This window comes from Bidens hawaiensis, unplaced genomic scaffold, assembly GCF_021521415.1.
Source record: "Bidens hawaiensis isolate Kalapana, Puna unplaced genomic scaffold, B.hawaiensis_p1.1 tig00029390_1, whole genome shotgun sequence".
Classification (NCBI taxonomy): Eukaryota; Viridiplantae; Streptophyta; class Magnoliopsida; order Asterales; family Asteraceae; genus Bidens; species Bidens hawaiensis.
Window position 1 is genome coordinate 218548 of NW_027494874.1, and position 27955 is coordinate 246502.

At 35.5% G+C, this 27955-nt stretch overlaps 4 protein-coding genes and 1 pseudogene across 6 annotated transcripts; 2 read left to right on the forward strand and 3 right to left on the reverse strand.

Moving 5' to 3' along the window:
* Positions 1-2100: 2100 nt before the first annotated feature.
* Positions 2101-3025, forward strand: LOC143578912 (uncharacterized). Its single transcript, XM_077062362.1, has 2 exons — positions 2101-2512; positions 2676-3025. Exons 1-2 carry the CDS (start codon positions 2101-2103, stop codon positions 3023-3025), a joined length of 762 nt encoding a protein of 253 aa, XP_076918477.1.
* Positions 3026-6730: 3705 nt separating this feature from the next.
* Positions 6731-11313, reverse strand: LOC143578921 (mitogen-activated protein kinase kinase kinase 5-like). 2 transcript variants are annotated; one of them, XM_077062371.1, is made up of 11 exons: positions 10804-11313; positions 9759-10253; positions 9509-9596; positions 8480-8542; positions 8239-8402; positions 8057-8132; positions 7890-7949; positions 7684-7809; positions 7390-7599; positions 7194-7294; positions 6731-7080 (listed from the first exon to the last, which is right to left on the reverse strand). In XM_077062371.1, exons 1-11 carry the CDS (start codon positions 11199-11201, stop codon positions 6888-6890), a joined length of 1974 nt encoding a protein of 657 aa, XP_076918486.1. In that variant the 5' UTR covers positions 11202-11313; the 3' UTR covers positions 6731-6887. The 2 variants fall into 2 exon arrangements, with proteins under 2 accessions (XP_076918486.1, XP_076918485.1); XM_077062370.1 differs by having other exon boundaries at positions 9759-10259.
* Positions 11314-14481: 3168 nt separating this feature from the next.
* LOC143578923 (protein LURP-one-related 10-like) lies at positions 14482-15722 on the reverse strand. The gene is made up of 3 exons (XM_077062372.1): positions 15392-15722; positions 14907-15137; positions 14482-14764 (listed from the first exon to the last, which is right to left on the reverse strand). Exons 1-3 carry the CDS (start codon positions 15629-15631, stop codon positions 14564-14566), a joined length of 672 nt encoding a protein of 223 aa, XP_076918487.1. The 5' UTR covers positions 15632-15722; the 3' UTR covers positions 14482-14563.
* Positions 15723-22726: 7004 nt separating this feature from the next.
* LOC143578909 (protein NRT1/ PTR FAMILY 4.5-like) lies at positions 22727-25225 on the forward strand. Its single transcript, XM_077062359.1, has 5 exons — positions 22727-22800; positions 22908-23125; positions 23221-23658; positions 24145-24269; positions 24364-25225. The coding sequence occupies exons 1-5, from the start codon at positions 22788-22790 to the stop codon at positions 25223-25225; spliced, it is 1656 nt and encodes a 551-aa protein (XP_076918474.1). The 5' UTR covers positions 22727-22787.
* A 306-nt stretch (positions 25226-25531) lies between these two features.
* Positions 25532-27431, reverse strand: LOC143578908 (protein TUNICAMYCIN INDUCED 1-like; annotated as a pseudogene). The gene is made up of 3 exons (XR_013143360.1): positions 27091-27431; positions 26657-26989; positions 25532-26291 (listed from the first exon to the last, which is right to left on the reverse strand). The product of XR_013143360.1 is annotated as a protein TUNICAMYCIN INDUCED 1-like (transcript).
* Positions 27432-27955: the final 524 nt, after the last annotated feature.

Here is a 27955-nt window from a genome sequence, read left to right on the forward strand (position 1 = left end):
CAATTCACTTGATGTTGTAGGTATATTAGTAGTGATCGGTGGAGGTAGATTTGGTGGAGGTGTAGCTGGAATTGTTTGACCCGAAGTGGGAACTGGTGAATCCATGTTGTTTGATGCAGTTAGAGAACCAAGAAGCTTGTTCTCTCTAAGTAAAACTCGGTTTATTCGAAGTGTTCTGTCAATCTCGGGATCAATAACTAGCGGTGATGACCTGTTACAGCCTCTAGTATGCATACACCTGTAGGTACCTGCACACTAACACAACCAGCGTAAACCTGAAAATAACAAACAAACTACTAAAGCTAACACACGTTGCACACTACTCCCAGGCAACGGCGCCAAAATTTGACGTGATGTCGAAGACTCACTCAAAAATAAACCGATTATAACTAATTAGATAGCGATAAGCGGGTATCAAACACATGGAGTTTGTGGAAAATGTGTTACTAAGTAGCCTTGTAATTTATCTATATTAAACTAAATGCATAAAATTTTTTTAAAGAGTTGGTTGTTTGGTTTTGATTAACAAAAATAGAAAAAGCAATAAACGAGTTTTAATCAATATGAGAAAATATGCCTTCCCTCAGTTTCAGGTTTGCATGAATGTTACAGTTAATGTTTAACTGAGATGAACAATAGATAAAGTTCGTGTTTATGTAAACGATTGCGATAATTGAAGATCAAGTACTTGGATTATCTAACGCAAGGTAATCACTCAAAAACCAATTAGTTTATCCAACCCCGAATCCCTCCCGATTAATCTCGATTGCTTAAAGCACCAAGAACTGACGGCTTAGAACACAAATTCAATTAACTAATAATCTATCAACCAATACATAAACACCATAATAATGAAATCAATAAGATCAACTATTATCTCATAAATTGTCTATACATTCAACCAAACAGACATAATAAGCCTTACAATCCGAGGGAAAACACAAAGGAATTTAGCCAAGCATGATTCGGTTCGTCATCCCTTCGATTATAATTGTCATACGAATTAAAAACAAGTATCTAAGAATTACCACAAATCCAATTAATCAATAATCTCCAAAAATCGCCTCTAGGTCGTCTGGAATGAAGGATAAGTGAAAAGGAAGCCAAAAACTTATAATAATATGTCCAAAATCGGCAGTTACGAACTCCGGACCGTGGCCCACGGTCTCCACCGTGGGTCACGGTGGCTTCCTGGCAATACTGGACCGTGGCCCACGGTCTCCACCGTGGGTCACGGTGGCCCTTACGGTAATATAGAGGTCCACGGTACGTTGGCCTCTGTGTTCTTTTGTCAAATTAGACCGTGGCCCACGGTCCCAACCGTGTACCACGGTGGACTTCAGCCACACAACTCCGGGTTTCACCTCTTTTGACCTCTCTCGCGTCTCCGGCTCCTTCGGTTGCCTCGGTATACACCAAAATGGCTCCGGAACCTCCTCTGTACCTACAATTCACCGAAAACGCCATAGTTATCTAATTCCACAAGATAAACCAATTAAATGCAAGATTGTTACGGTCTTAAATCACTTAAGGGTTGTCCCATGGACCACCCGTCACTTTACTAGGTCATTAGGTTTATCTATTTATAGAGGTTCAATAGCTCTCACTTTGTACGTTCTTCTGAAACTAATAAACACCCAAAGAGAATCCTTTCTGCATGCTTGATTGTTTCTTTCATTTAATCTGCTCATATACCCACAGTTGTGGTATCAGAGCATCAAGTTAAGTGCCAAAATTTTAAAGGTCGTCACAATTCCACATAAACCCTAATTTCATGGCTGATCACACAAACCTAATGGCAAACCCCACCATTCCAATTCTCGTATTCAAAGGCGAAGGTTACGAACATTGGAGTATTCGAACCAAGACTATCCTAAGATCTGGATATCTCTGGGATCTAATGGAGTCGAGAATGGATGAAAAAGACAAGTATGCATCAAAAAAGGATGCTTATGCAATGGCCATTATTTAACATGCCATTCATGAGCAACTTTTTTCTCACATAGTAGCTGCAACAACTGCCATGGAAACTTGGGGAATTCTCAAAATGAAATTTCAAGGAGATCCACAGGTTCAAGCAACCAAACTCCAGGTCTACGTATGGATTTTGAAAATCTCAACATGAAAGAAGATGAGACAATTGGGGATTACTTTTCCAGAGTCATGTCCATAGTAAGCCTTAGACGATCATTTGGTGAGAATATTACAGATCAAACCATAGTGGAGAAAGTGCTGAGAAGCCTTACTTCTAGGTTTGATTATGTTGTACCATCAATAGAAGTCTCTCATGATCTGTTTAAACTTCCTCCTGTCATGTTAATGGCCTCACTTCAATCACATGAAGAGAGGATAAACAGAAGGGTACCTGAGAAGTTACAAAAAACTAATGAACAAAAGACAAAATACAAGTCTGCATCAAAAGTTACAAAGACTACACCAAGGAGGAAACATGTGAATGTAGCTGCTGATGATGATCAACATGTGAATGTGAATGTAGTTACAAAGATCGTTGGTATAATGACGAGCAACATGTGAATGTAGATGCTGATGATGGAGAGACAGAAGACAATACCAAGGAGGAACCATGGTTGTTCATGGCTCTTATTCCTGAACCTCAAATGTCACTAATGATTAACTCGGCACAATCTGGTAAAAAACTTGCCTTTGGTTTTTAGATTTCGGGTGTTCAAACCACATGACAAGAATAAGAGAAAGCTTTCTTAAGATTGATGAAAATTTTAAGCTAGTAGTACATATTGGTGATAAAATTGAAATCAAAGTTGAAGGAAATGGAACAATCAAGGTTGATTTGGTGAATGGCAGCTACAAGCTATTGGATTATGTTTATTTTGTTCCAAAGCTTGAGTACAACTTACTTAGTGTGGGACAACTTATGAGGAAGTGCTATTCACTTTTGTTTGATAATGACAGATGTGAGATCACTTGTAAAGCCACAAATGTGACTCTCATGTCTGTACCAATTGCCAACAAAAACATTTTTCTAGTAGAGACCTCAAAGCCATAAGGGAACAAAGTTCAAGTCACGGCATCCCAAGCCGATCCTACAACAAAGCTATTGCACTCAAGGTATGGTGACTACAACACATTTGGTTTAAAACTCTTTCATGAAAAAGGAATGGTACTAGGTTTACCAAGTATCAAACCTTTGGAATCATGTGACCATTGTAATGTTAACAAATAATCACATGAACCCTTCACATCAAAATCATGGAGAGCAACCAAGAAGTTGGAACTGATACATACCGACTTGTGTGGCCCCATGCAAGTACCTAATATGGGTGGTAGCCTTTATTACTTGCTCTTTATAGATGACCTTAAACGAATGTGTTGGGTTTACTTTGTTGCTAATAAGTTTGATGTTTTCAGGAAGTTTAAATCATTCAAGGCACTAGTTGAAAACCAAAGTGGCCAATCCATAAAGGTCTTATGGTCGGACAGGGGTGGTGAGTTTATTTCAAATGAATTTGATGCCTTCTGTGATTCTCATGGCATCAAAAGAGAACTTACTCCTCTATATACACCACAACACAATGGTGTTGTGGAGAGAAAGAACAGGACCATAATGGGATTAACTCGAAGTATGCTGAAGCACAAAGGGCAAATTTTTGGGCTGAAGGAGTAGCCACAACAGTGTACTTAATCAATATAGCACCAACAAAAGTTGTGTCTGATCAAACTCCTTGGAGTGCATGGACCAATGTGAAACCATCACTCAGGCATCTATGGGTGTTTGGCTATTGTGCACACCGGTTAATTCCTTCACAAAATAGAAAGAAACTAGATAACCGATCTAAAAGTGAATTTTTATAGGATACTACCCTCAATCAAATGGGTATCGACTATATAATCCCACTACAAAGAAGTTCTTAACTAGCAGAGATGTTGTATTTCAAGAAGATACAAAGTGAGAATTCTCCAATTTGTCTTAAACCAACACCTATGATATTAACTACATAGATCCATTCCCAATAGAACCTTTACCTGAAACTCCAACTGAACCATCTACTCCACAACAAACAAACAATTCCTACATCTCACACTTGCCATCACAACAGACTTTACAATCACCAGATTCCTCAAACTCCCAACAATCTGTTCAAACACCTGCACCAACTCATATATCTACCGAAAGTTCCAGTTCCAGTTCCAGTCCACACACATCGCCCTCCACCTAAACTGCATAACCTTGATGATGTCTATGGGCGTGCGAAAAAGGTTGATGCTAATGTGTATGATGACTTCATAAGTTGTCAATTTGCCTTTAGTATAACAGATCCTTCCAATTTCAAAGAAGCAGCTACAAAGAAGGAATGGCAGTCTGCCATGCTTGAAGAAATAAATGCAACTAAGAAGAATCAAACATGGGAACTTATGTCCCTACCTCAGGCAAGAATCTTGTGGGACTCAAATGGTTATACAAAACAAAGATAGGTCCAAATGGTGATATTCTTAAGCACAAAGCCTGGTTGGTTGCTAAGGGCTATTCTCAACAACATGGTATTGATTACTAAGAAACCTTTGCTCATGTAGCAAGGTTTGATACCATTTGTGTGGTGCTATATGTTGTTGATCAAATGGGTTGGCTTATACATCAATTAGATGTTAAGTCATCCTTCCTTAATGATGATATTGATGAAGAAATATGTGTGTAGCAACCAGAGGGTTTTGAAGTGGCTGGTCATGAAAGAAAGTGTATAAATTGAGAAAGGCTCTTTATGGCTTGAAACAAGCTCTAAGAGCTTGGTGCTCAAAGATAGATGGGTACTTTGCAAAGAATGGTTATAACATAAGCTAAAACGAGCCTACTCTATACGTGAAGAACAATTGAGGTGATCAACTAATGTATGTATGTCTATATGTTGATGACATAATCTGCACCAGCCAATGCCCAAGTCTTATAACTGAATTCAAGAAAGGCATGAAGCGGGAGTTTGAAATGACAGACTTGGGACTAATCAAATACTTCTTAAGCTTAGAAGTAAAACAAACTAAGGAAGGGGTATTTGCATCTCAAGAAAAATATGCCAAGAACCTACTAGACAAGTTTGGGATGCAAGAATGTAAGATTGAAGATACACCAATGATAGCTAGTGAGAAATTGATTGTAGATGACTTTGCTGATAAAGCTAATGAGAGTGTGTATAGAAGCCTGGTGGATGGTGTGATCTATCTTACACATACCCGTCCTAACTTATCTCATGCATTTGGTATGGTGCCAAGATTTATGCAAGCTCCCTCAAAGTTAAACCTTGGTGCTGCCAAAAGAATACTAAGGTATATTGCAGGAACTACCCACTTTGGGATATGGTATGATAGAGGATCCAAGCTTGAGTTATGCGGCTTTACTGATAGTGATTGGGCCAGTTGTGTGGATGATCGCAAAAGCATCTTAGCTTATACATTTTCAGTTGGTAATGGTATGATTAGCTTGAGTTCAAAGAAGCAAATAACTGTGGCCTTGTCAAGTACAAAAGCGAAATACATTTCTGCTACTACTGCCACTTGTATGGCTGCGAAGGGTACTTGATGATCTGGGGTTGTTATAAATAAAAGCCACTACTATCTTCTGTGACAATATGTCAGTCATAAATCTCAGTAAAAATCTAGTTTTACACAACAGATTAAAACATATAGAACTAAAGCATCACTTCATAAGAGACATGGTGGCACAAGAGTTGGTGACACTTGAACATTGCAATACAAATCATTAGTTGGCAGATATTCTAACAAAGGCTCTTGCAAGGGAAAAGTTTGTGTATTTCAGGCACCAACTTGGAGTAATGGAGTTTGAATCAAGGGGAGGTGTCAAAAAATGATTCAAACTTTTAGCACATGGGATTCTCTAATGCAGTTCTATTTTTCTGGAATGTTTTATTTTCTTTTTGAATAAAGGCCCGTTAGTCAAGCTTGTTATGTGTACCGAGTCTTAAGATTGGAGCCGTTTCTCTTCTTTACTAGGTCAATAGGTTTATCTGTTTATAGAGGCTTGATGGCTCTCACTTTGTGTGTTCTTCTGAAATTAATAATCACTCAGAGAGAATCCTTTCTGCGTTATTGATTGTTTCTTTCATTTAATCTGCTCATATACCAATAGTGAGGAGCCTCACATTTACCACAATAGTATAGATCATAATAATAAAGATCATAGATTGTAAACATATATTCATTTCTAACTAACATTGTAGTCACATGTTTTAATATTTTAACTACAGAAGATCGATAAATATATATATATATATGTATATATATATATATATATGTATATATATATATATGTATATATATACTTAGAAACTCTATGCAACCAAACATTTTTTATTCTTTTTTTAAATATTAACATTATTTTAGAGTAGTTTTATCATGTTTTATATAAAAATTATCAATTACATATATTAATCACAAGTGTACATATGTTTAAAATTTATGTACTAACAAATTTACATAGGTGTAAAACAAAACATAGATATGTAAAAATAACTAATTTTCAAAATTGCAATCGTAAATATAGATATAAAAAATGATAAAGCTACACTCAAATAACATTAACATACAAAATTTTTTATAAAAAACGTAAGTTTTTAAGGGTTCCTTCAAGATTTTAAATAATTTAACAGTTCTGTAATGATACTCATCCTATATATATATATATATACTTTCCCTCAAAAGATATGTTTAGAATCACGGCATATGCACAGTCAAAGTACTGTTGAAATATAAGCACATACAATAATCACTAACAACATCTTCCGTTCAAGATACAACCTTTATTATTGCCTAAGCAGAACCCCAATAAATATCTAACAAATCATGACTAACACTAAATTCTACTTTTCTGTTAACGAATCGGAAATCAAACACCTACGAATTTACAACTGGTAGGTTTCCCCGCTGGGGGTCACTGGAAGAGAATATGTTCTACCCTTACCTGTGCGATTCGGAACCCCATTATTGTGTGTAAACTCACTTGTAACAACTTCAAGAGTAGACCGAGGAGAGTGGCGGGTGGAAGCTGGAAATTGATCCGTTTTAGTCTCTAAATTTGGATGTTTAGGTGTTCCACTGCAGAAAACAAAAACATTGATTCTAAGTGTTTTCTTTTTATGTGTAAAAACAAATTTTGATCTTTTAACTACATAAATGACTTCAATCTATAATTTTAAACAACAGCTTACCAGTGAAACTGCGGTCTGTCATGTTTAACCGATGTGCTTGGTGAGCGTTGCATCATATCTTTGGGGAGTGCAGGCAAGTCTCTTGGAATATGCAGTATTTCCTGGAATACAAACGCGTATGGGTGTTAACATTAGAAGAAATATAAATAAATAAGCAAATAAAATGTAGTAATACGTATAGTCATTGGAAACTTACATTAAATCTCAGACTGGAAAATTTTTGCTCACAGAGTGAAATATTGTGATCAAATGACCGGCGCACAAAAGGATGTTCAAGCAACAAAGCAGCTGATGCGCGCTTTTCTGGATTTCTCTGTAAACATAGATTGAGAAAATCCTTCCCTTTTGATGATAATGTTTCTGGTATAGGTGGGGATCTATTTAATACATTAAACATTGCTTGCGCCTATTGACACATGTATGGAACAATAAATCCCTTTGAAGGATACATCACAATCACTTGTATTTAAGTTTAAATAAAAAAAATTACCCCAGTGAACTCGCTCCATGGAGGTTTCCCGGTCACCATCTCAATCACTGTACATCCCAGGCTCCATATATCCATGGTAAATGCATGTTCTGGATTAACATCTTTTCTCATTACAGCTTGCAGAAGCTGCATGAAAGAGGTGAAAGATAATTACTGTACGATTCTAAATACGACGCGACGCCTATATTCGTAATCACAAGAAATACCTCTGGAGCCATCCAATGTGGACTGCCTTGTAAGGAAAGATCAATAGTATGTGCAGAAAGCTGTAATAAGAACAATTTATTCACAACACAAAAATAAAAACCAGACAGATTCATTTTAGAGGTGGTTAACATGATTGAAATATACAAATATTAACTATTTAGCTCACATGTTTCGCCAACCCGAAGTCCGCGAGCTTCACAACACCAGATGCATCAACAAGCAAATTTGCTCCTTTAATATCTCTATGTAACACAAACTTAAATCATTGAAAGCTTATACCGGTAATCTTCCTTTAAAAGTTTCAACTGTAATTCAGTTACTTTTGCAATTTGCAAAGGATAATGACACCTGTGAACAGTCTTCTTGCTGTGTAAATAAGCCAACCCTGAGAGAATATGACGCGTAAAGTTTCGAACTACAGATTCTGTTATAGCTCCATAGTGTTCTCGGACATATTTATTTAAGGGTCCAGGGTGAACATACTCTATATATATGCAAAATCTATCCTCAACCTAGATAAAAGAATAAAATCCTGTCAACAAATATTTTTATTAAGGAGCCAACATAAGCGAGACCTGAAGAAACTCACCATTTCAGAACCTAGATAATGTACAATGTTTGGATGCTCTAAATTTTGAAGAACTTTTATTTCCTGAAACAGATAGAATTTTGAGAACAATATATATTCAAGGATCGTGAACTATTCATGTGCACGATGACAATAAGAGAATATGCAAATAGTGTTTTGACAGCTTGAAAATGCAAAGCTCAGTGGATTATATAATATATGAATGTGTATGAATGATGCATATTATCTGAATGAACTACTGTTATTAAATTATGATGGTTTATATGGAGTTGCAAATCTAAGCATATTGACGAACTATTTATTTAATAGTTATAATCCAAATACTACATCCTACAAAAAGAATGTAAATTTGTTTAACAATCTCCCACTATATATGCTTGCATATATGGATAACATTATCACAGATGCATACACAAAATAGACAAAATTTGGTCAAGTCAAAATGTTTTTTTGACAAGTCGTGGAAGACGAAATTGGGTCTAAAACTAAAAACAATGGATGCATACACAAAACAGACAACGATCAACAGTCCACACAAGTGCTAATCACTGTTTGTTCTTTATACAAAATATTGTGTTTAACATGAGTCAAGTCAAAATGTTTTTGGGTCGTCATTTTTTGGTGGAGTCAAAATGGGCTGGCTTTGAGACAGATGAGAACAGTTCTTAGACACTGTATTGTTCTTTATTCAAAATTTCTATAAATAATTAATTTGTTAAATATAAATGATTAGCAACTTTTTCTAATAAAGTAATTTCCTAGAAAGTTTAACGCACCGCAATAATTATCTAGAAAGTTTAGCGCACCGCAATACATTTTGGGTGACTTTCAACCCATTTGACCCGCTCAACTCATTTGACCAGTGTCCCTTTTAAGTAAAATCTTCTTGAATAACACATTTGACACTTCAAAGATTAAACATAACCCAAACTGACTCATTTATATCTATTAACCAATAATAATCAATATTTTCTTCTGCAAATTTAAAAAGTAAAACCAGAAAACATGGAAAAGTGATAAAAAAATAACCTGCTCCAACTGCCTTAAGCATTCAGATGATTTAGGGTCATCAGGAATGATATCAACTACTTTCATTGCGCACAAACTTCCGGTTTCACTACAAGAAATAATATATAAACATAAATGCACCGTTCAAAATACTAAAATAGATTCCAAAATTTTCGTTTCCCATATTGTTTGAATATTATGTTTCCGATGACTAAAGATAGTCATCCGTAACATAATATTCCAACACATATGAACCATATGACCGACATACCGATTGGTTGCTTCATATACAGTACCAAAAGTGCCATGTCCCAAAAGTTTCCCTTTTTGCCATTGACCTTTTGTTGATTTCCCGCCTGATTTATCCAAACTTTGATGCCTAGAAACCGGCCTTGAAGGTGGAAGTGGAAGTGGATGAACATTATTATTGTTGCTTTCGGTTCTATTAATCAGATAAGGACTTTGTAACGGTGGACTGTGCAGTTGGGAACGTCTTGTTGACGCATCAGAAGGTGGTAACATAGAAAATTCACGAGTGCCTGCCAATGCAGAATCAAAAATATCGACTGTACTGAATTTGGGACTAAGTGTAGGACTAGTGAAGGTGGTAGTCGGGGCACTTCTAGCAGGAACACGCAACCTGATGTCATTATGAACCTTGTCACCATTTATGTCTTGAGGATAACCTTTTCGGCGAGCATAAGTAGAAGGCTTAGATGATATTGGGACACCACCACACTTAGCATTCATCCCGTGTCGATCAGATCTAGAACTACATAATAAGAAGGAACTGATATAACATTTAGCTAATAAAAAATGAGAACTTCATGATTTCGGCAGCCACTAAAATCATACTCTACTTTTATGTCCTGTTGCAAAATTGATGAGAAGTTGATCCAAAAGTTGTCAAGACTCTTATCTAGAATAGTTTCACTAGCGGAAACAAGGCAGGAAAGGCTCAAACTTCAAACGGACATAACTTGGGCTAGGAATAGAATTACAGGCCCATGACTAGCAGACAAAAAGGTCTCGACGAGCCAGATCATGCCCAGTTGTCAGGCTTTTCACTAATTTTGTCGATCTTTGGTACATTATTTTTTGGGCATAAAACGTGTAAATCATTAATTAGCATAACTTAAGCGTCTAATTATGTTTTAGTTTCAAAATTTATCAAGTCAAATTGTAATTTCAATTAACTAACCATTACAAATATTAAGCGTTTTGAGTTTAATGAGAAATTGATTAAACTTAAAAAAAAATCAAGTCAACTTGATCGTTGCCTAAATGTAAAATTATAAGTAACAGCATAAACTTACCGTCCATTTCCGCCAGAATATCCTTCACCCGGCAACCGTAAATCATCAACAGGAAGTGGCAAAGGTTGCGGAACAGCAGATGAAGACCAGTGTTGCGGCAATTGGTGCGGCGACTTTGAGCCAGAAATCGGAGAACTAGGCAACGATTTCGACACACCACGTACATCTTCCTCCGGTGCACAATAATCCTCCAACGTCAAGTGACGTAGTTTACGCTGCCTGGTGAGCTTCTTCTTCGACTGCGGCGAAAGCAGCAGCCATCCGTTGATCGAATAATCGCCCGGAGATGATTTCGACGAGTTGTTATCATAATTAGAATTAAAAGTAGAAGAAAACGTGGGTATCAATTTAGCCGGTGAAGAAAGATGAAACCTTCGTTTACTGAAGAATTTACTCATTAGTAATCAAATTATTAATGGAAACTTTGGAGATACGTTGGGTTTATTATATTAACTATTTAGAAATTTGAATTGGAAATTGAGTTGTTTGTTTCCTATGTCTTGTCATGAAGTAAAGAACACGATGATGATTATGATCATATATTTTCAAGTTTCAACTTTCAAGAGTGTGTACGTACGTAAGAGGCAAGAAGTAAAAGTCAAGAGTCAATGCTCGTGTGCATGTACCTATACGTATAGTTGTTGTATATAATATATGTGTTTACACAGGTGTGGAACGGAGAACAGATGACTTACCAACAGCTTGCTCTGAATTTTTCAAAAGGAGACCCACCGAATTAACTAACGAGTACGTCGAATGAAACAAAAAAGGTTCTCTCATCCGTACACCAACTTCAATAAATTTACAGTACCAATCTCAAACAGATTGTACAGTAGACTTTTTATAATCGCAAATGATATCGGGTAAAGTCAGTATTAATTAATTCGGTACTTGTTTTTGAGATTCTCGGTAACATTATTTTTAGATTCAGTACTGAGTCCATCCCTAATGATAGTCGAAAAAGGTAGTACTAGCTATATGACTTTGTTATACTAAGGGTGTTCTAGGCATGTATCGGGATGGCTTCAGGTTGGTTGGCTACACTATGCCACTGCTAACCTTTCGGGTAGCTAAAATCCAAGCTCCGTCAATGTTCTCATTGGTTGGTTATTCTTCATAAATCTTAATCTATCTCTAATAATTTAGGGTTGTAAACGAACCGAGCGAACGAAGCTTTGTTCATATTCGTTTGTTTAGAATTAAACTTGTTCACGAACGCTAACTGAATGGAAATTCTTGTTCGTGTTTGTTTGTTAAGAAATTGAACTTGTCCACGAACGCAAACGAACATTTACTATTTAAAAATGAATTAAAAAAAGCAATATTATTAAGTTAAAATATAAAGTTCAGCAGATGGTAAACATGAACATAATCATTCCCTAATTGGCGGTTAGGTTATGTTCTGATAATGTCACCGAAGCACAAGTTAGATTTGTTGTTAGCTAAAGCGAGACTTTATAGAACAAACTTTAAACAAAACGAGCTGAACATAAACAATAAAATTATAAAATTTAAATGTTAGCTAGGTAGGTTATTACCAAATAAAAGAATTAAAAAAGATATAAAGCAAACCTTTAACTAATGAACACAAACAAACGAACGTAGACGAACATGAGTGAAGACATGAGCAAGCGTTCATGAACACACATTAACGAACATGGCCGCTGTTCATGTTCGTTTATAACTAAACGAACAAAATTTCTTGTTCGTGTTCATCCATTTATTAAACAAACAAACTTTCCGCTAAACAGTTCACGAACTGTTCACTGAACGTTTAGTTCGTTTACAACACTACCTAATATCCTTATAAGTCTTTATAAATTTCAATACACTCCTCAAGTTTGAGATGCTACTTTCTCATTGAGTCGTTGGTCAAGTTCTCTCTATAATTCCACATCATCCTCTATACACCCCTAATACCCTAATATCAGTTTAATTCTTTTTCAGTTAATATAAACATATCATATATCATATGACCGGTATGATTTTGCTCTTACACGATCTATATGACGTACTACCAAGACATCTTGTTTGATCACTATTTGTTCTCATACGCACATATAATGATACAACTAAATGCAATAGTGTCTTTATGGTTGTTTGATCACTATTTGTTCTCATACGAACATATAATGAATGATACACAACTTAATGCAATAGTGTCTTTATGGTGTCGGTGATATTTTTATAATTGTAGCCAAACAAAAAAATATATCTTACACCGACTAAGATTGAGAAAGTTTCATTTGTTCCTTGTCCGATAACTCATATGTAAGTATAAAAAGTAGTGTGTTATGACCCATATTTTAATATTTCTATGATTAGTAAACTAGGTAAATTTATGGCGCGTTGGAACGGGTTAATGTAATTAACAGTCGTACAACTTATCAAACCTTGGGGTACGGCTGCGAGTTTAGATGAATTCGATCAGTGTCGGGTTACGAAACTGGAAATAAACCTAAATAAACTTTGTTAATGCCCAAATACAACAAATTAACATAACAAAAACACGCGTTGTATTGGCGAATCAACAACAGTTCGGTTGGTATTTGGTTATGGAGCCAAAAGTAAGTAAAGCAAAACATAAAGTCATCCACATCTAAATACAACAATTTAACATATTTAATAAATAAAATAATGCGGCAAACAAAAAAAAACATTCGTGTCGCAGTAGTGAACTAATATGAATCCGTTGATTCCAAAATCAACAGAGAAAAAAATGCGGTAAAAATTGTGTGTTTCGTTCTCAAACTGACGCAAATTTGGTCGGAATCGACGTTGTCGGCACTAAATCGTAAAAAATAATCGCGTGTTGTGGTGGTTAACAGACACGTGTTCGGTTTGTATCAAATTACGACATTGAAATTATAGTAATAAGTTAAAACCTGCTCGTTGGTAAAATCAAAGCGTTACGGAGGTGAGTTGACGCAATTAGTTTAGTATCGGTTACGTTCAATGTTGGTAAAACCCGAGCATTGAAACCCACAACAAAAATTCGTCAAATTAACTTATAAAAAATTAAAAAGAAGTTTACTCGGTCGATAAACTCGGGCGCAGGTAAAACTCAAACGTTGTCATTCCGAAACGTTGAGATGGTGAATCGAAGCAAATTCTGACGATTTTGGTCATGTTCATTACGGCACCGGAACTAAAACAAAATAAAAACAAAATTATATTAAAATTGAGGTGGACCAATTGAGTAGCCTTAGTTGGTGAAACTCAGACGTTGGTAAACCCGAGCTTTGTCGGTCCCGGGCATCGAAGTGGGCGACTTCAGTTGGTTTTCGTTACGAAAAAAATATAAAAATTGAGGTGGCCTACTGTGGTGGCCTCGATTGGTGAAACTCAGACGTTGATAAAATCTGAGCGTTGTCGGTCCCAAGCGTCACGGTTGGTCTCCATTACATTGGTTACCATACCATCACTAAAGAAAAAATATAATAAATTAGTGTGGCCCAATAATAGGTTGCCACTTTGACCCAATAAAAGGCTTGTGCCGCCAACCATGACTTTTACTATATATAAATAATAAGTGAACAACTAACAAATAACTCATGTTAGAATGATATACTATACCAAATCCGTAAATCTTTATGATCTTTCACAATTAGAAACTACAATCTTATCTTATTTCTAGCCATTTCAAACTAATACTAAAAATGGAATTAAAAAAAATTAATGTCGCATAGATTCAAGGTTCAAACAAATAGCACAATTCATTAGAATGTGAACATACAAAGTGATAATGCAAGTACAACTACTAGGGGCCCAATCCAAGAGCTGATTCAATGACGCCATCAGTAACGACTTCAATAACTCTATCCCTAATTGTGGAGCTTTTAGTTGCATCCACAATCGCAATAAGTGTCACTATGAATGCATGATCCACATTAGCAAAAACTTCTAACATGAACCTATCCTTACTAAACCTTACATTCTCCGAAACTTCCATTGTGCGCATCTACAATAGTTAATCAGGAAAATTCAACAATATATAAATTTTGACCTAGAGATTGAAACTAAAAGTTAACAAAGAAAAATTGGATCGATATGTGACATAGTCTCACAAAAATGGTAAAAATAAAATGTGGAAGAAAAATTACTTGTGCTATAATATTAGATGAATCTCCCATATATATCGTGCAGTTTCTCTTGGACCAACTTCCTTTGAACATGAAATCCCATGCATCCTTCTTTCTTTTCTTGTTTGCCAAGAACACATGCACGTTAGTTTTAGATCGTACGGCATGTGCTGCTTGTGTGCTAAATATCATATCCGATTTTGCGACACTGTCGCCCAAATACACTTTCCATCGCTTATGTCCGGTCATCAACTGCAGATGAAATCAAACATCATTTCATGTCAGTTGTGGTGGAATCAGAACTTTTAGTTGTGGTGGAATCAGAACTTTTTAATTAGAGGGTCATCAAATGGTTTTTATTATAAAAGAACAGTTAATATATATATAAAGATTGATAAATTCTAGTGACTGGAGGGCTAATGGACCCTCTTGATCCTCTTGTAGTTATGCCACAAAGTTGGTTTTGGAATCAAAATTTAAAAGAATAATCAAAGATTAGGGATCACCTTGTCTCGAGCCATTGCGATAGGTCTGTCATCGGCATGTAGAAGCAAGAACTGATGATGGAAGATTGTGTTGCACTCTTTTGCTTTGAGTATAACTTTATGGTTTGTATCCGTGACCAGAAGGCTGCCTTTTGAATTTGTTTCGACTATAACTTCAAGTGGATTCGAGATTACGAATTGACGTCCAATCACGCAAACTGGAGATACCGCAGGTTCATCCTCAGGCTGAGCCATCGTCATCACATACGTACAGAAATAATGTGTGTGGTGTCGTCAAAGTGAAGATGAGTTTGAGAAACTGGTAATTAATATGATGACAATATTGACCACTGTAGCAACAAGCGGGTTAATGTCAACATTACATATTATTGTTATATTGGACAATTTTGATCAATTAGTGGGGTGATAAGGTGTTGTGAGTGTGAAAAAGGTCATGGGTTCAATATACATGATGTACAATAATTTAGCTCTTAAAAAAAAAGAAACGAGTAAAAAAGCCTGATACAAGAACGAATTACCAAAAAGTTTTTTTGATAACTAAATGGTGTTTTACTCGGCGTGTTGCGCCGGGAAGGTCAGTAAAACTTGAACGTTGATAAAACCAAGCATTGTAGGTCCCGTTTTTTTAGGCGGTCAGTCGACACAAATTCGATCAGTGTTGGTTATGTGCGTTATGGTATCAGAACTAAAACTAAAAATAAAACAAAACCAATTTAAAAACTAAGGTGTACCAGTGGGGTGGCATCGATCAGTAAAGCTGAGCATTGGTAAAACACGAGCGTTGACCATCCCCGGCGTCGAGGCAGTGAGTCTACACAAATTTGGCCGGCCTCCGTTACGTTTGTTATGGTACCGCTCGTTACGGAACTGGAACTAAAAAAATAAAAACAAAATTGATACTTGGTCAACTTTCATTACGGTACAGATACTAAAACAAAATGCGGTGATTGTACGTAACTTCGGTCGGTTTCACTTAACAACACAATTATCCGGTCACCAAAGTTACTATTGAAAGACAAACCATTCGAATATATACAAAAACATAAATAACACAATTTAAAAAAATTAACAAACGTTTGGAGCATCAGAGAATCAAACCCCAGTTCCAAACCAGTACAAACATTAATCATTGCCAATTAAACCATCTGGCCAACACCAATCCATATTCTAAGTATCAAAACCATTGATACATATATAAAACAGAATAACTCAAAAGTTCTCGATCATACTAATTAAATAATATACAATTATAATTTCTAAAAAAAGAATGATTATATATTTTATTTAAGGATATTGGTTTTTAATACTTTAACTTTCACTTGTTGGTTAATTTCACCGATTATATATTTTATTTTTATATTTTGTGACCGGTAGAATAGATTTATTATGTTTACTTTAAAGAAGGAATTGAAATAATAAAGTGAAAATAATATTAGTTATAGTGGTTAAGGGAGTATAAAGTAGGGATAAGCGAAATCGGTACTGGTACCGGTTGGTATCGGTACCGAACCGATACCGGTACCGATTTGGTATCGTCGGTACCAAATCGGTACCAAAGTTTTAAGTTTCGGTACCGGTACGGTACGGGACGGGACCGGTGTTTCCCGAATTTTTGCCTTCAATCCAGGTACCGTCCCGGTCCCGTACCGGTACCGGTACCGAACCGAATATTTCGATACCGGTACCGGTACCAAGAATTCGCAAATTTCGGGACCGGGACCGGTCAGTACCGGTACGGTCCCGAGCTCATCCCTACTATAAAGTACAAGCAAAATTGAACTTTGTTATGTGCTTTTTAGGTGTAATAGACTTTTAATGTTATTTGCTTGTTCAGTTGTTTGGAAATTTTTTCAAAACATAAAAGTAAACTATGGTTCTAGCCTTCTAGGTTAAGTTTGAAAAAGGTGATACAACTATCTATTATCTACTAGGGGAAAGTTCATGTACATTTTGATCTTAACATGAGTATGTAAAAAATAATGTTAATTTATTTAAAAATGCGAACGTAAGAAATAATACCAATCTACATAAACAATGACTTATAATAACAAAGAAAATAACCTAAAAACTACAACATATACCAGCAAATACTTATAATAGCAAAAGAAACATCTAATAATAACAACAAAATATAAATAAGCAAATACTTATAACGTCTCATAATCGAAAATTAGCAAATGCGAACAAAAAATAGCAGCAAACACCTATAAAAATAAACCTAATCATAATAACAAATTAGTTCTCACCGTTTTCATGTTAAAAATAAAATGTATTTGATCATGTTTCTTATCTAATATATATATAATAAAAGTTTGGTTTTGCTAGGCAGTCAAGTGACGGTCCAGTATTGGGCCACTGTATATTTTTTCTTTTTTGTTTTGGCTTTTTATTTTTATTTTTTTAGTTTCGTTATCGTAACGAGCGTAATTGAAACCGATTAAACTCGTGTCGACTCACCGTCACAACACCCAATTCTGGCAACACTCAGGTTTTACCGACTCACCATCGTAACGCCCGGATTTTACTGACTTTTTATTTAGTTACAGTATCGTAACGAACGTAACCTCCGACCGAATTCGCTGGGGGTGTTCAAAATTTGATTCAAATTAGAAACATTCAAAATTCGATCCGATTCGAAGTCGAATATGAAGATTCGAATTAGATTTCAAAATATTCGAATTCGATTCGATTCGTTTCAAGTGTAGTAATCGAATACGAATTCATGATTTTTTATTCGATTCGATTCAAAATTCGAATACAAATTATACAATATTATTAATATATATTTAATTTATTAATTTGGGTCAAATCCTTAAATAATAAATGTCAAAACATAATAATAAATCCCATATTTCTTAATTTTGCAAATACTTAATTTTGAACTTATTTTCATGTGATATTGTAGCTATTTTAAACTTATATTTATGTGTTTACATTGATGATTATGATTTTTGAAGTTTTTGACATATGTAAACTTGAATCAATTCAAATTCGATTCGAATTTGAGTTTCAAATACGAATATAATCGAATTTCGAATATGGGATGTAATACGAATACGAATAATCCAACTTTTAAATGAATGCGAATCGAATACGAATACCAGCAAAAAAATAAATTATTCGAATTATTCGATTCGATTAACTTGAAAATTCGTTATTCGATTCGATGAACACCCCTAGAATTCGTGTCGACTCACCACGACAACGCCCGTTACCGACATTGCTCGGGTTTTTCAACCCTTTTGTTTTAGTTTCGATACCGCTAAGAACTTAACTGTGGCCGACCAAATTTGTGTCGACTCATCGCCGCAACGCCGGGACCGATAACGCTCGGGTTTTACCAATGCCCAGGTTTTACCGATTCAACGTCGGGACCGACAACGTTCGGGTTTTACCAACCTTTTTGTTTTAGTTCCGGAACCATAACGAAAATGAACGAACCAACCGAATTCACGTTGACTCATCACCGCGACGCATGAGACCGACAACGCTCAAGTTTTACAAACGCACGTTGACTCACCGTCGCCACACCTGTGAATGACAACACTCGGTTTTACCAACATTTGGGTTTTACCGACCTAAAAACGTCGTTTTAAATTTATTTGTTATATATTAATTTGATGAATTAATTTTTTGAGTTTCAACGCTTGGATTTTACCAGTGTCGTTAACAGCGTACCGTAAAGAACACGACGCGACAGGTACATGACCAGATCCGAGGTAGAACACTAGTTTTGAAGTATTTGTTAAAGCTAGTAACAATGAAACTTAGACCGAGTTTTATATGCGGCGACCTTTGTTAATAATTACTTTCATAATTAACGACCATGCATGTTAGGGATTATCTTAGTGCACTTTTTAAACTATCTTCTAACCCATGTAATTTTTGAAAGCTACGACTAAACCTACAAATATATGTAAACCACATGGAACATTAAGTAATTAACTCTTTATTATATTATCTAAAATCATCCATCCTTCACACTCTAAGATTCTAACACTCACCGTTTTGAGCATAGGAATACTCTTTATCACTCTAATTTCACATTGGGGAATTTTATGTCACTTACTTGTTTGGGAATATTTTTAAGCATAAAAGTTACCTGTGATGTTGAGTTGAGTTTTAAATTAAAGAAGTTGGAGATCCCGCGCGTTATGATGACTCGAACTTGATTTGTGAAACCCTAACGTCTACTCTAGTTACCTTGTCGATACCCGAAAGTATCCAAGCCGTCTAGCTATAGCTGCTTTAAACCAGTGCGTTGCAGCGGAGACTCGACAGTAACTGATCAGTCGATGTCGGTTCTATTCATTATGGTATTGTAAAAAAAGACGTTTTATAGCCAAAGTTGAGCAGTTAAATGTCTTCTACCAAAAGTGTAAACGACGTGAAACTTTGGTGGCTAAAGTTTGAAGAACAAATAACTTTGGTGACCAAAGTTGAAAGTTTAAAACATTTCAATTTGCCTCGTAAACTTTGGTCTAGTTGAAGATTTCAAACCTTCCAATTTTCATTTTTAATATTTTGGTGACTAAAGTTAGGGTGTGTTTGGGATTGCTTATTTAAGTGAAAAACGGACTTTTTGTTAAAAGAACTTATAAACTTATGACTTTTTTAAAAAAAGTTTTCAAATAAATGTTTGGATTAGCTTATGTGTTGGGGGAAACCAAAATGACTAAAAAAGACATTCTTTTTTAAATGGAGTGTAATGGGTTTTGAGGGTAAGAGGGGTGTAATAGGTAATTCAAACCCATTAAGTTAATAAGTTACATATTCCTAACTTTTCATAACCCTTTTATTTTGCCTTGTCCAAAAATTAAAATCCATAAAATCTTATGGTTTGCAAAAACACCTTATACCCCTTATTAACTTTTTAAAAAGTTCATAAATCATAAGTTGATGAAAATAACAAATCCCAGACACCCCCTTACGGCTATTAAACTTTTCAACTTCTATTTAATATTTTGGTGGTCGAAAATCTCAAACTTCCTTTAAAATATAATAACAATTGAGATACTTAAAGTATAGTTTATTCTTGTTGAAAAGTATTGGTCGTACCTTGTTCCTAATTTTTTTCTTTGAACATTGAAGTAAATTGGTAAATTTACTTGCTTGTTCCCAACGCCAAGATGATAGACATAATGTGAACGAAAACATTGACATCATATCCTGGGAAAGACTAGTAGTATGGTCGTTTAAGAGCAATATGTGACAATTTTAGAGGTTGTTGTGAGTCGCATACATGCCGATTGCCACGTGTTAGAAGGTTGGTGAGATTGGAGACGGCCAAAGACGTAGTAGATTCAATGTTGTTAATATCAATACACGCATGTGACGGTGGCTTAAGAAAAAACGATGCCCTTGACCAGATCTTTCATTTTAAGTTCTAGTTTATGTGCAAAATTGTGGCAACTCCCTCTGCATGTGTGCGGTTCATGTCGGTTTTGTAAAACATGTTGTGTTGTATTAAATAAGCTTTTTTTTTAAAACAAGACATAGTTAGGGGATTGTTTGGTTCACTAAAAATTTATGTACGTATTGAAATGTTTCAAAGAAATTGGATTTCAATGAATTTGAAATTAATTCCAATGAAAAAAATTATGGCGTTTGGTTGATAAATTTATGAAAAGGACTTAGAATGTAAAAATGACATGATTACCCTTAAAAAGCCCCTCACCCTTCAATCGTGCATTCAATCATCATCTATCTCCCAACCCTAATTTTCTCCCTCAGGGAACATTAGTTTATAAACCGTCATTAGTTCATTACATCTATTCTGGTTCGTGCTCACAATAATCTGGAGGAATATGTATTACAATGTTTTTGAAAAAAAAGTGAAAAAAAAAAAACAAACTTTAAAAATGATTTGTTATGTCGACTGGAAGCTATACATGAACTGAACACTACTAGATTTGAATTTCATGGGGTTTTGCCTTTTGGGTCTAGCATCTAGCAGGAAAACAAATTGATTCAAGTGGTTATAGTATTCAACGAGAAACCAAAGAAAAACTATATGGGTTTAATTATTTATGTTTTATTTAAAATTATGGAAAATAAGATATCAAGGGCTTTTTGGTAAGAATTGAAGTATTGAACATTCCTATGAAATGTTCTGAATTCCTTGAGTCATTGGAAGGAAAGTTGAATTCCTTTGAATGAGTGAATGTTTTCAAATTCCAATTCCTTTCCTCATTAACCAAACACAATTTTGAAAGAAGTGTTTTCCAATTCCAATATAATTTCCTTGAATTCCATAAACCAAACAGACCCTTATAGTGACCTCGTTTATTCTTAACCGTTGATCATACTAAATTACTAATCAATGGTACATAGTCTTTCCTACGAAAATCATCCTTTGTGTCTGATCCACCCCCACAATTACTAAACGTACCTACAACTTATTGTTATTTCCGGTCAGACCTTTATGTATTATTCATTTTCCAAGAGTTTGTTGTCTTACTCTAAGGAGCTCTTCCCTAGTTACATGTTGGCTAACTTCATCTCTAACATGGAAGAAATAAAGACTGGAAAATGAATATCTCAATGCCAAGGTCAGACTACAAGAAAGTTTAGGGATGAATTGAAATTGATTACATAACCGAATAACCTTCACAATAAACAGCCAAACAAGTACTTATTTTATCATTTCAATCTTTTTCATCTGAGGACCTTTTAGTTGGTGCCCTGATTCGACAAACATACATTCCAAATCCTAATATAATATATGTATTAGTTTAAATGTATAGTCACAGTAGCACGCCTGAATGATGATCATGCTGACAAGACTAAACACATATTAAGATAATTATATACTGCCATTCAAAAATAAATAAAAAAACATAATTATAATATTAGTCAAATTACCTACCTCCGAAACGAGATTTGTTTAATCCCTGATATGAAGTCACCTTAATTCTGGTTAGTTAGCAATGCTTAATCAACCATGTAGACATGTTCCTATTCAAGCCATAGTTCAACTTGCATAAAACTAATTACATGTAACAGTGACCAGACAACATATATATTGACCCATGATATTGTCTTATTGAAGGACAAAGAGAGAGTTTGACAAACCTTAAAGATTCCACTTGATTCCTAAGATCAATAAGACAAATGTCCCTCACTATAAGAGCAACCTTAACCAATGTCAGTAACACATATTCACTCCAATCTTGTAGTTCCTTCAACAGAATATTAGATTCGACCATAAAAATGGTAATGCTTAGATATTGATTTTTGTTTTTGGTAACCAACAACCCATAAGAACCGATAGACAAACCTCACGGGCCCCACCAATACCTTACTAAGTCGTTTTTTTGTCAACTTTCAGGGGACGAGTGGAAATGTCAAATTACAACCTAAACACCAGACAAGGCCCGGTGGGACGAGAGCTGCTATGTTTGTATATGGTATTGTAACCTAGTACATATGCTAATGTTGGAATGAATCTTACAGGCGTTAACAGTTTTTTTGTTTGTTATTGACCGTTTCGACATTCGTGTGTGGATTTATGCAGTTATGATGGGGCTTGAAAACATGGCATTCATTTCAATGGCAGTCAGCTTGGTAACATACTTCTATGGTTATATGAACTTTAGTTTGACCAAGTCAGCCACGACCCTAACTAACTTTTCGGGGACCGCATATCTACTATCACTATTTGGAGGGTTTATTTCCGACACCTACTTGTCAAGATTCAAGACTTGCATCCTATTCGCTTCTTTTGAAGTCGTGGTTCGTTACATAAAACACAAAATAATAATTATTTTTCTTATGCAACATTTACAATGTATTTAATTGAACATGACGTAACTAATGTATAAACTCAGGGTTATGCACTTCTAGCAGTCCAAGCACACTTCCAACAGTTAAGACCGGTTCCCTGTAATGCCAGCCTAGGAAATCAATGTGAGCCAGCAGAAAGCAGGCAAGAGGCGATACTATTCACGGGTCTGTATTTAATTGCATTTGGAACAAGTGGAATTAAAGCGGCTCTGCCTTCATTAGGAGCAGACCAATTTGATGAAAGTAACCCGAATGAGGTGAAATCACTTGCAAGTTACTTTAACTGGCTTATGTTTAGCATCACAACCGGAGCTATATTTGGTGTAACGTTTGTTGTGTGGATCAGCTCCAACCGAGGTTGGGATTGGGGATTCGGTGTGTGTTCTGTGTCTGTCCTAGTATCAGCTCTTTTTCTACTTATGGGGAAATCCATGTATAGAAATTATGTACCTAAAGGAAGCCCGATTACTAGAATTCTACAGGTATAATTAAGAATTAAGTTCGATTTTCGTACATGTGGATTGACCATTTTAACTAGTTCAGTTCAAAACTGAAACCTTCAACTCTTTTGAGTTGTTATGGCTTCACTTTTTGACCATTTCGTCCTTGACACCATAGATTTTTCTGTTAGATAAAAGGTTGTTTTAGACCAAAAATACTATTTCTGTACAATGACAGAAATACCCTTCTACTTAACAGAAAAATCTTACAGTGTGTGCACATAACTGAAATAGTTACAAACGATTCATTTTCGAATGAAATAAGTTAAAAAAATGAAATCATTGTGACTTACTGACTTAAAGGGTTGAAGGTTTCAATTTTAGCCTGAATTAGTAGTGAATTAGATAAAACTGTCAAACCACTGGGACGAAACTGAACTCAAGTCTATAATTGATAATACACTTAACGTCACACCAAAAGATTAATCGTAAAACATAGATTAACAAAATGCATATTATTGGTTTCAGGTATTCGTGGTGGCTATTAAAAACCGAAATTTACCAGTACCCGAGAGGACACAGGAGTTGCATGAGATTCATGACAAAGAATCTGGTACATCAACGGATATCCTACAAAAAACAGATCAATTCAGGTAGGTATTACATTATTTCTGACTATTTGTAACTTTTAAATGCTAATTGTCAAATGTTGTATCTTATGGCTGCTAATACTTTAATTAATGTCAGATATCTGGATAGGGCAGCGGTTGTTAGAAGTGAAATCGATGCTTCTGAATTGACACCATCGGGATCATGGAAACTGTGTACCGTAACACAAGTTGAAGAAACCAAAATATTAATCCGCATGCTGCCGATAATAATAAGCACTATATTCATGAACACATGTTTGGCTCAACTGCAAACCTTCACCATCCAACAAAGTACAACCATGGACAGAAACCTTCATGGTTTTAAGGTTCCCGGTCCCTCAGTCCCAGTAATTCCACTATTGTTCATGTCTATTCTAATCCCACTTTATGACCGAATCTTCGTGCCATTGGCCAGAAGATTCACTAAGATTCCAACAGGAATCACACACCTCCAAAGGATTGGAGTAGGATTAGTTCTCTCAGCCATTTCAATGGCGGTGGCGGGAATTGTGGAAACGCACCGGAAATCAGTGGCAGTTGAGAATAACATGGTTGATTCCCCAGGACCGTTGCCACTCACGGTTTTCTGGCTCGGTTTCCAATATGCTATTTTTGGAGTGGCTGATATGTTTACATTAGTAGGGTTGTTAGAGTTTTTCTATGAAGAGAGTTCGTCAGGAATGAAGTCACTCGGGACAGCTATCGCATGGTGTTCATTGGCTTTTGGATACTACACGAGCTCAATAGTGGTGGAGGTGGTTAACAAAGTGAGTAACGGGTGGTTAGCTAGTAACAATTTGAATAGAGATAAGTTAAATTATTTCTATTGGTTATTAGCAATATTAAGTTTAGTGAATCTAGGGTTTTATTTGATGTGTGCTTCTTGGTATAAATATAAAAAGGTGGGTAGTAATGGTGATGACACAAGTGAAGGAAAGATTCATACGTCTATTGCATAGATTAATTCATAATGTACCCCGTTTTATAATATCTATTAATTCTGTAATTTTTCTATGTGTAACAAAAGCATGTAACGAATTTGAATGAATAAAACGAAAACAAAAGCGCACCTGTATTGAGCAAGAACTCAGACAAATCCAAAGCATTTTGTGGCAAAGCATCTGAAATAGAAAAACCGAATCTTTTGGCTCTTCATTTCTTTAATAACTTGATTTACAAACCTCAAAGTCTCAAACTATAAACTTTATTTTACAAGTAATCTGAGAGACACTCTAAAGGCGGAAGTTACTTCATCGTGCAAGAGCCTTCCCAATAATACACATACAAATATCCTACCAATTCACATCTAATGTAAGAGCCTCAGGGGCTACAAGGACAGATGACAATTTCGTGAGGGAAATATTAGACATCAAGTTATTCCAGTCAGATGAATCTCTTCCAACAAAAGGCTTAATCTTCCTAAAAGTTAACGGCTTTAACCTCTTTATTTCAAGTGTTGCCAACACCTCAAACGATACACGCTCAACAGTAGGCCGTGTACGCCATTCTGCCACAGTAGCCCACCGAGTATCATTATTCCTAATATTCCTTTCAAGTTCTAACTGAAACCGAAACACGGTGGGTACATCAATCTTTGCTTTAACTTTTGCATTATTAACCTTGTCAGATAAAAATAACTTCAATAATTTTTCACCCACTCGTATCCACGACCTCAACGATTCAATTGGGCATTGTTGCGGTTTATAAGTTTGTCTCAAGTAGCATTTATTGGGCAGCAATTCAATGACATCCTCAGATAGCACATTTGCTGCGATGTATGCCTCAGGATTTTGAGTCTTGTATGCAACTACAGACGCAGACCCTGAAATCCTTATTGGAAGCAACGGCATACACATTAAACATGAAGAACCATAGGTGGTTACATTGCTCCCGATGAGCAATAACATTTGTTTGTTGTCCAATAATGGATGCTTGAGAAAGAGAGATTTCATATGCATTCTTCACTTCAACTGTAATGTCCTCACCAACAAGTATCCGCTTCAGACCGGTATGAGACGTGTTCCACTGAAACACATGGTCCAAACATACATGAATAGTCAAACACGATTTCTCTTCGGAACTCCAAAAAATTTAAAAACTTCAAAGACTCCTAACAAGTAACAACCAATCATTTAATTTCTTTATTTTATAAATTTTAAAATTATTCGAGGGTAGCTTTGTCATTTAATATATCTTATCACAAGTTTACATATGTGTAAAAACCAATTTACATATATGAAATCATATAATAAATGACAAAACTACCCTCAAATGACTGGTTGTTAAAAGAGTTCTTAAATTATTTGGAAATTTTGAAATGATCCCGATCTTGATCCTAATCAAACAAACGCATAAAACAAAAACAATTCAATTTCGAAAAACAATCATACCGGCATTACTAACGACATCTCATCATACCCCGAAACAAGTAACTCAACCGGCCCATTAATTCTAACCGAACCAACAACAGTTCGTGGCGCCACTCGATTAGCCAAAACCTCAAACTCCCCACTTTTATCCTTAAACCTCTTCCACAACGAAACATTATCCCACATATAAAACATATCCCACATATAAAACAAATAATCCTTCTTATTCCCCAATTGAAACTCAATCTCATACCTCTGCAATCTCCCATACTTCACCTTCTCAATACCCACTTCCGAAACCCCAATGTCTTCCAATTTCCATTTTTCTTGATCGCATATAGCTCGTAACACATCCTATAATCAATAACAACAAAATTAGATTGTGGGTTTTGGAAATTAGTCAGATTACAATAAAGGGTTGAATCTTAATCGATTATTATTGTTGTTATTATTACCTTTAAGAAGAGAGATGATTGAGGACGAGGTTCTTGGCTGGTTTTTGGTGGGATGAAGTGGGAAAGATTGAACCTTGGAGAAGCAATTGCTTGTGATAATGATAATAATAATAATAATAATAGGAGGAAGAAGAAGAAATTGAATCTAGTGAGGATCATGGATGGTTGAATTGATGTGATGATTTTGTTGGTGAATCAACGAACTTTTGAACAGTGTGTGAATATCAACTAAAGTCTAAAACGACATTTCCAGATCTGGTTAATTAGGGGGTGATAGTGACGATTGTACTTGGTTTAGGTAGTTAATTACGGTCACCCAAGGTACATCTTTTTATGCATGAGGTACATAAACGTTACACCAATTTGAGTGAAATTTTTATCCTTAAAAATTGGTTAGGTCAGGGGTGTTTGGAATTCTTTATTTTACTTTCATATAATTATTCATTAAGTTAATAAGTTTTAAAAGTGTACCTTATTAAACATTTTCTCTCATAATATAAGTAATCACAAACACCTTATAACTTCTCAAAAAGTTTATAAGTTATAAGTTGGTAAAACTAAGGAGTCCCAAACACTTACCTACCTAGTTCAAAAACTCTTTACATTTGGGCCCTTGACGTTTCAGATTCTAAGAGTTTTTATCCAAATTGTCTCTGTCTAATTTTCTAATGTTAAGTTAGGGACAATTCTATTTTTTTTACCTATTTGGATGAAAGTGACAGTTGTGACAAAACCTCTTTAACGATTTCGTAAGACGGATGTTAAATATTCAATGCGGTGGCTACAGCTCGGAATTCGGGTTTAGGTTGGAACGGAAGATTACATCATGTTGTTTAGAGGACCGGGTGTAAGTTCCAAAGCACCA

Coding starts and splice junctions, on each gene's coding strand:
- LOC143578909 (XM_077062359.1), top strand. Junction 23,659..24,144: donor CGATTACTAGAATTCTACAG/GTATAATTAAGA, acceptor TATTGGTTTCAG/GTATTCGTGGTGGCTATTAA. Junction 24,270..24,363: donor CAAAAAACAGATCAATTCAG/GTAGGTATTACA, acceptor AATTAATGTCAG/ATATCTGGATAGGGCAGCGG.
- LOC143578912 (XM_077062362.1), top strand. CDS start 2,101: ATGGATTTTGAAAATCTCAACATGAAAGAAGATGAGACAATTGGGGAT. Junction 2,513..2,675: donor TGTAGTTACAAAGATCGTTG/GTATAATGACGA, acceptor TTTGGTTTTTAG/ATTTCGGGTGTTCAAACCAC.
- LOC143578923 (XM_077062372.1), bottom strand. CDS start 15,631: ATGACGATGGCTCAGCCTGAGGATGAACCTGCGGTATCTCCAGTTTGC. Junction 15,138..15,391: donor TCGCAATGGCTCGAGACAAG/GTGATCCCTAAT, acceptor TTTCATCTGCAG/TTGATGACCGGACATAAGCG. Junction 14,765..14,906: donor CATCTAATATTATAGCACAA/GTAATTTTTCTT, acceptor TAACTATTGTAG/ATGCGCACAATGGAAGTTTC.
- LOC143578921 (XM_077062370.1), bottom strand. CDS start 11,201: ATGAGTAAATTCTTCAGTAAACGAAGGTTTCATCTTTCTTCACCGGCT. Junction 10,260..10,803: donor TATTCTGGCGGAAATGGACG/GTAAGTTTATGC, acceptor CTTATTATGTAG/TTCTAGATCTGATCGACACG. Junction 9,597..9,758: donor GTATATGAAGCAACCAATCG/GTATGTCGGTCA, acceptor TATTTCTTGTAG/TGAAACCGGAAGTTTGTGCG.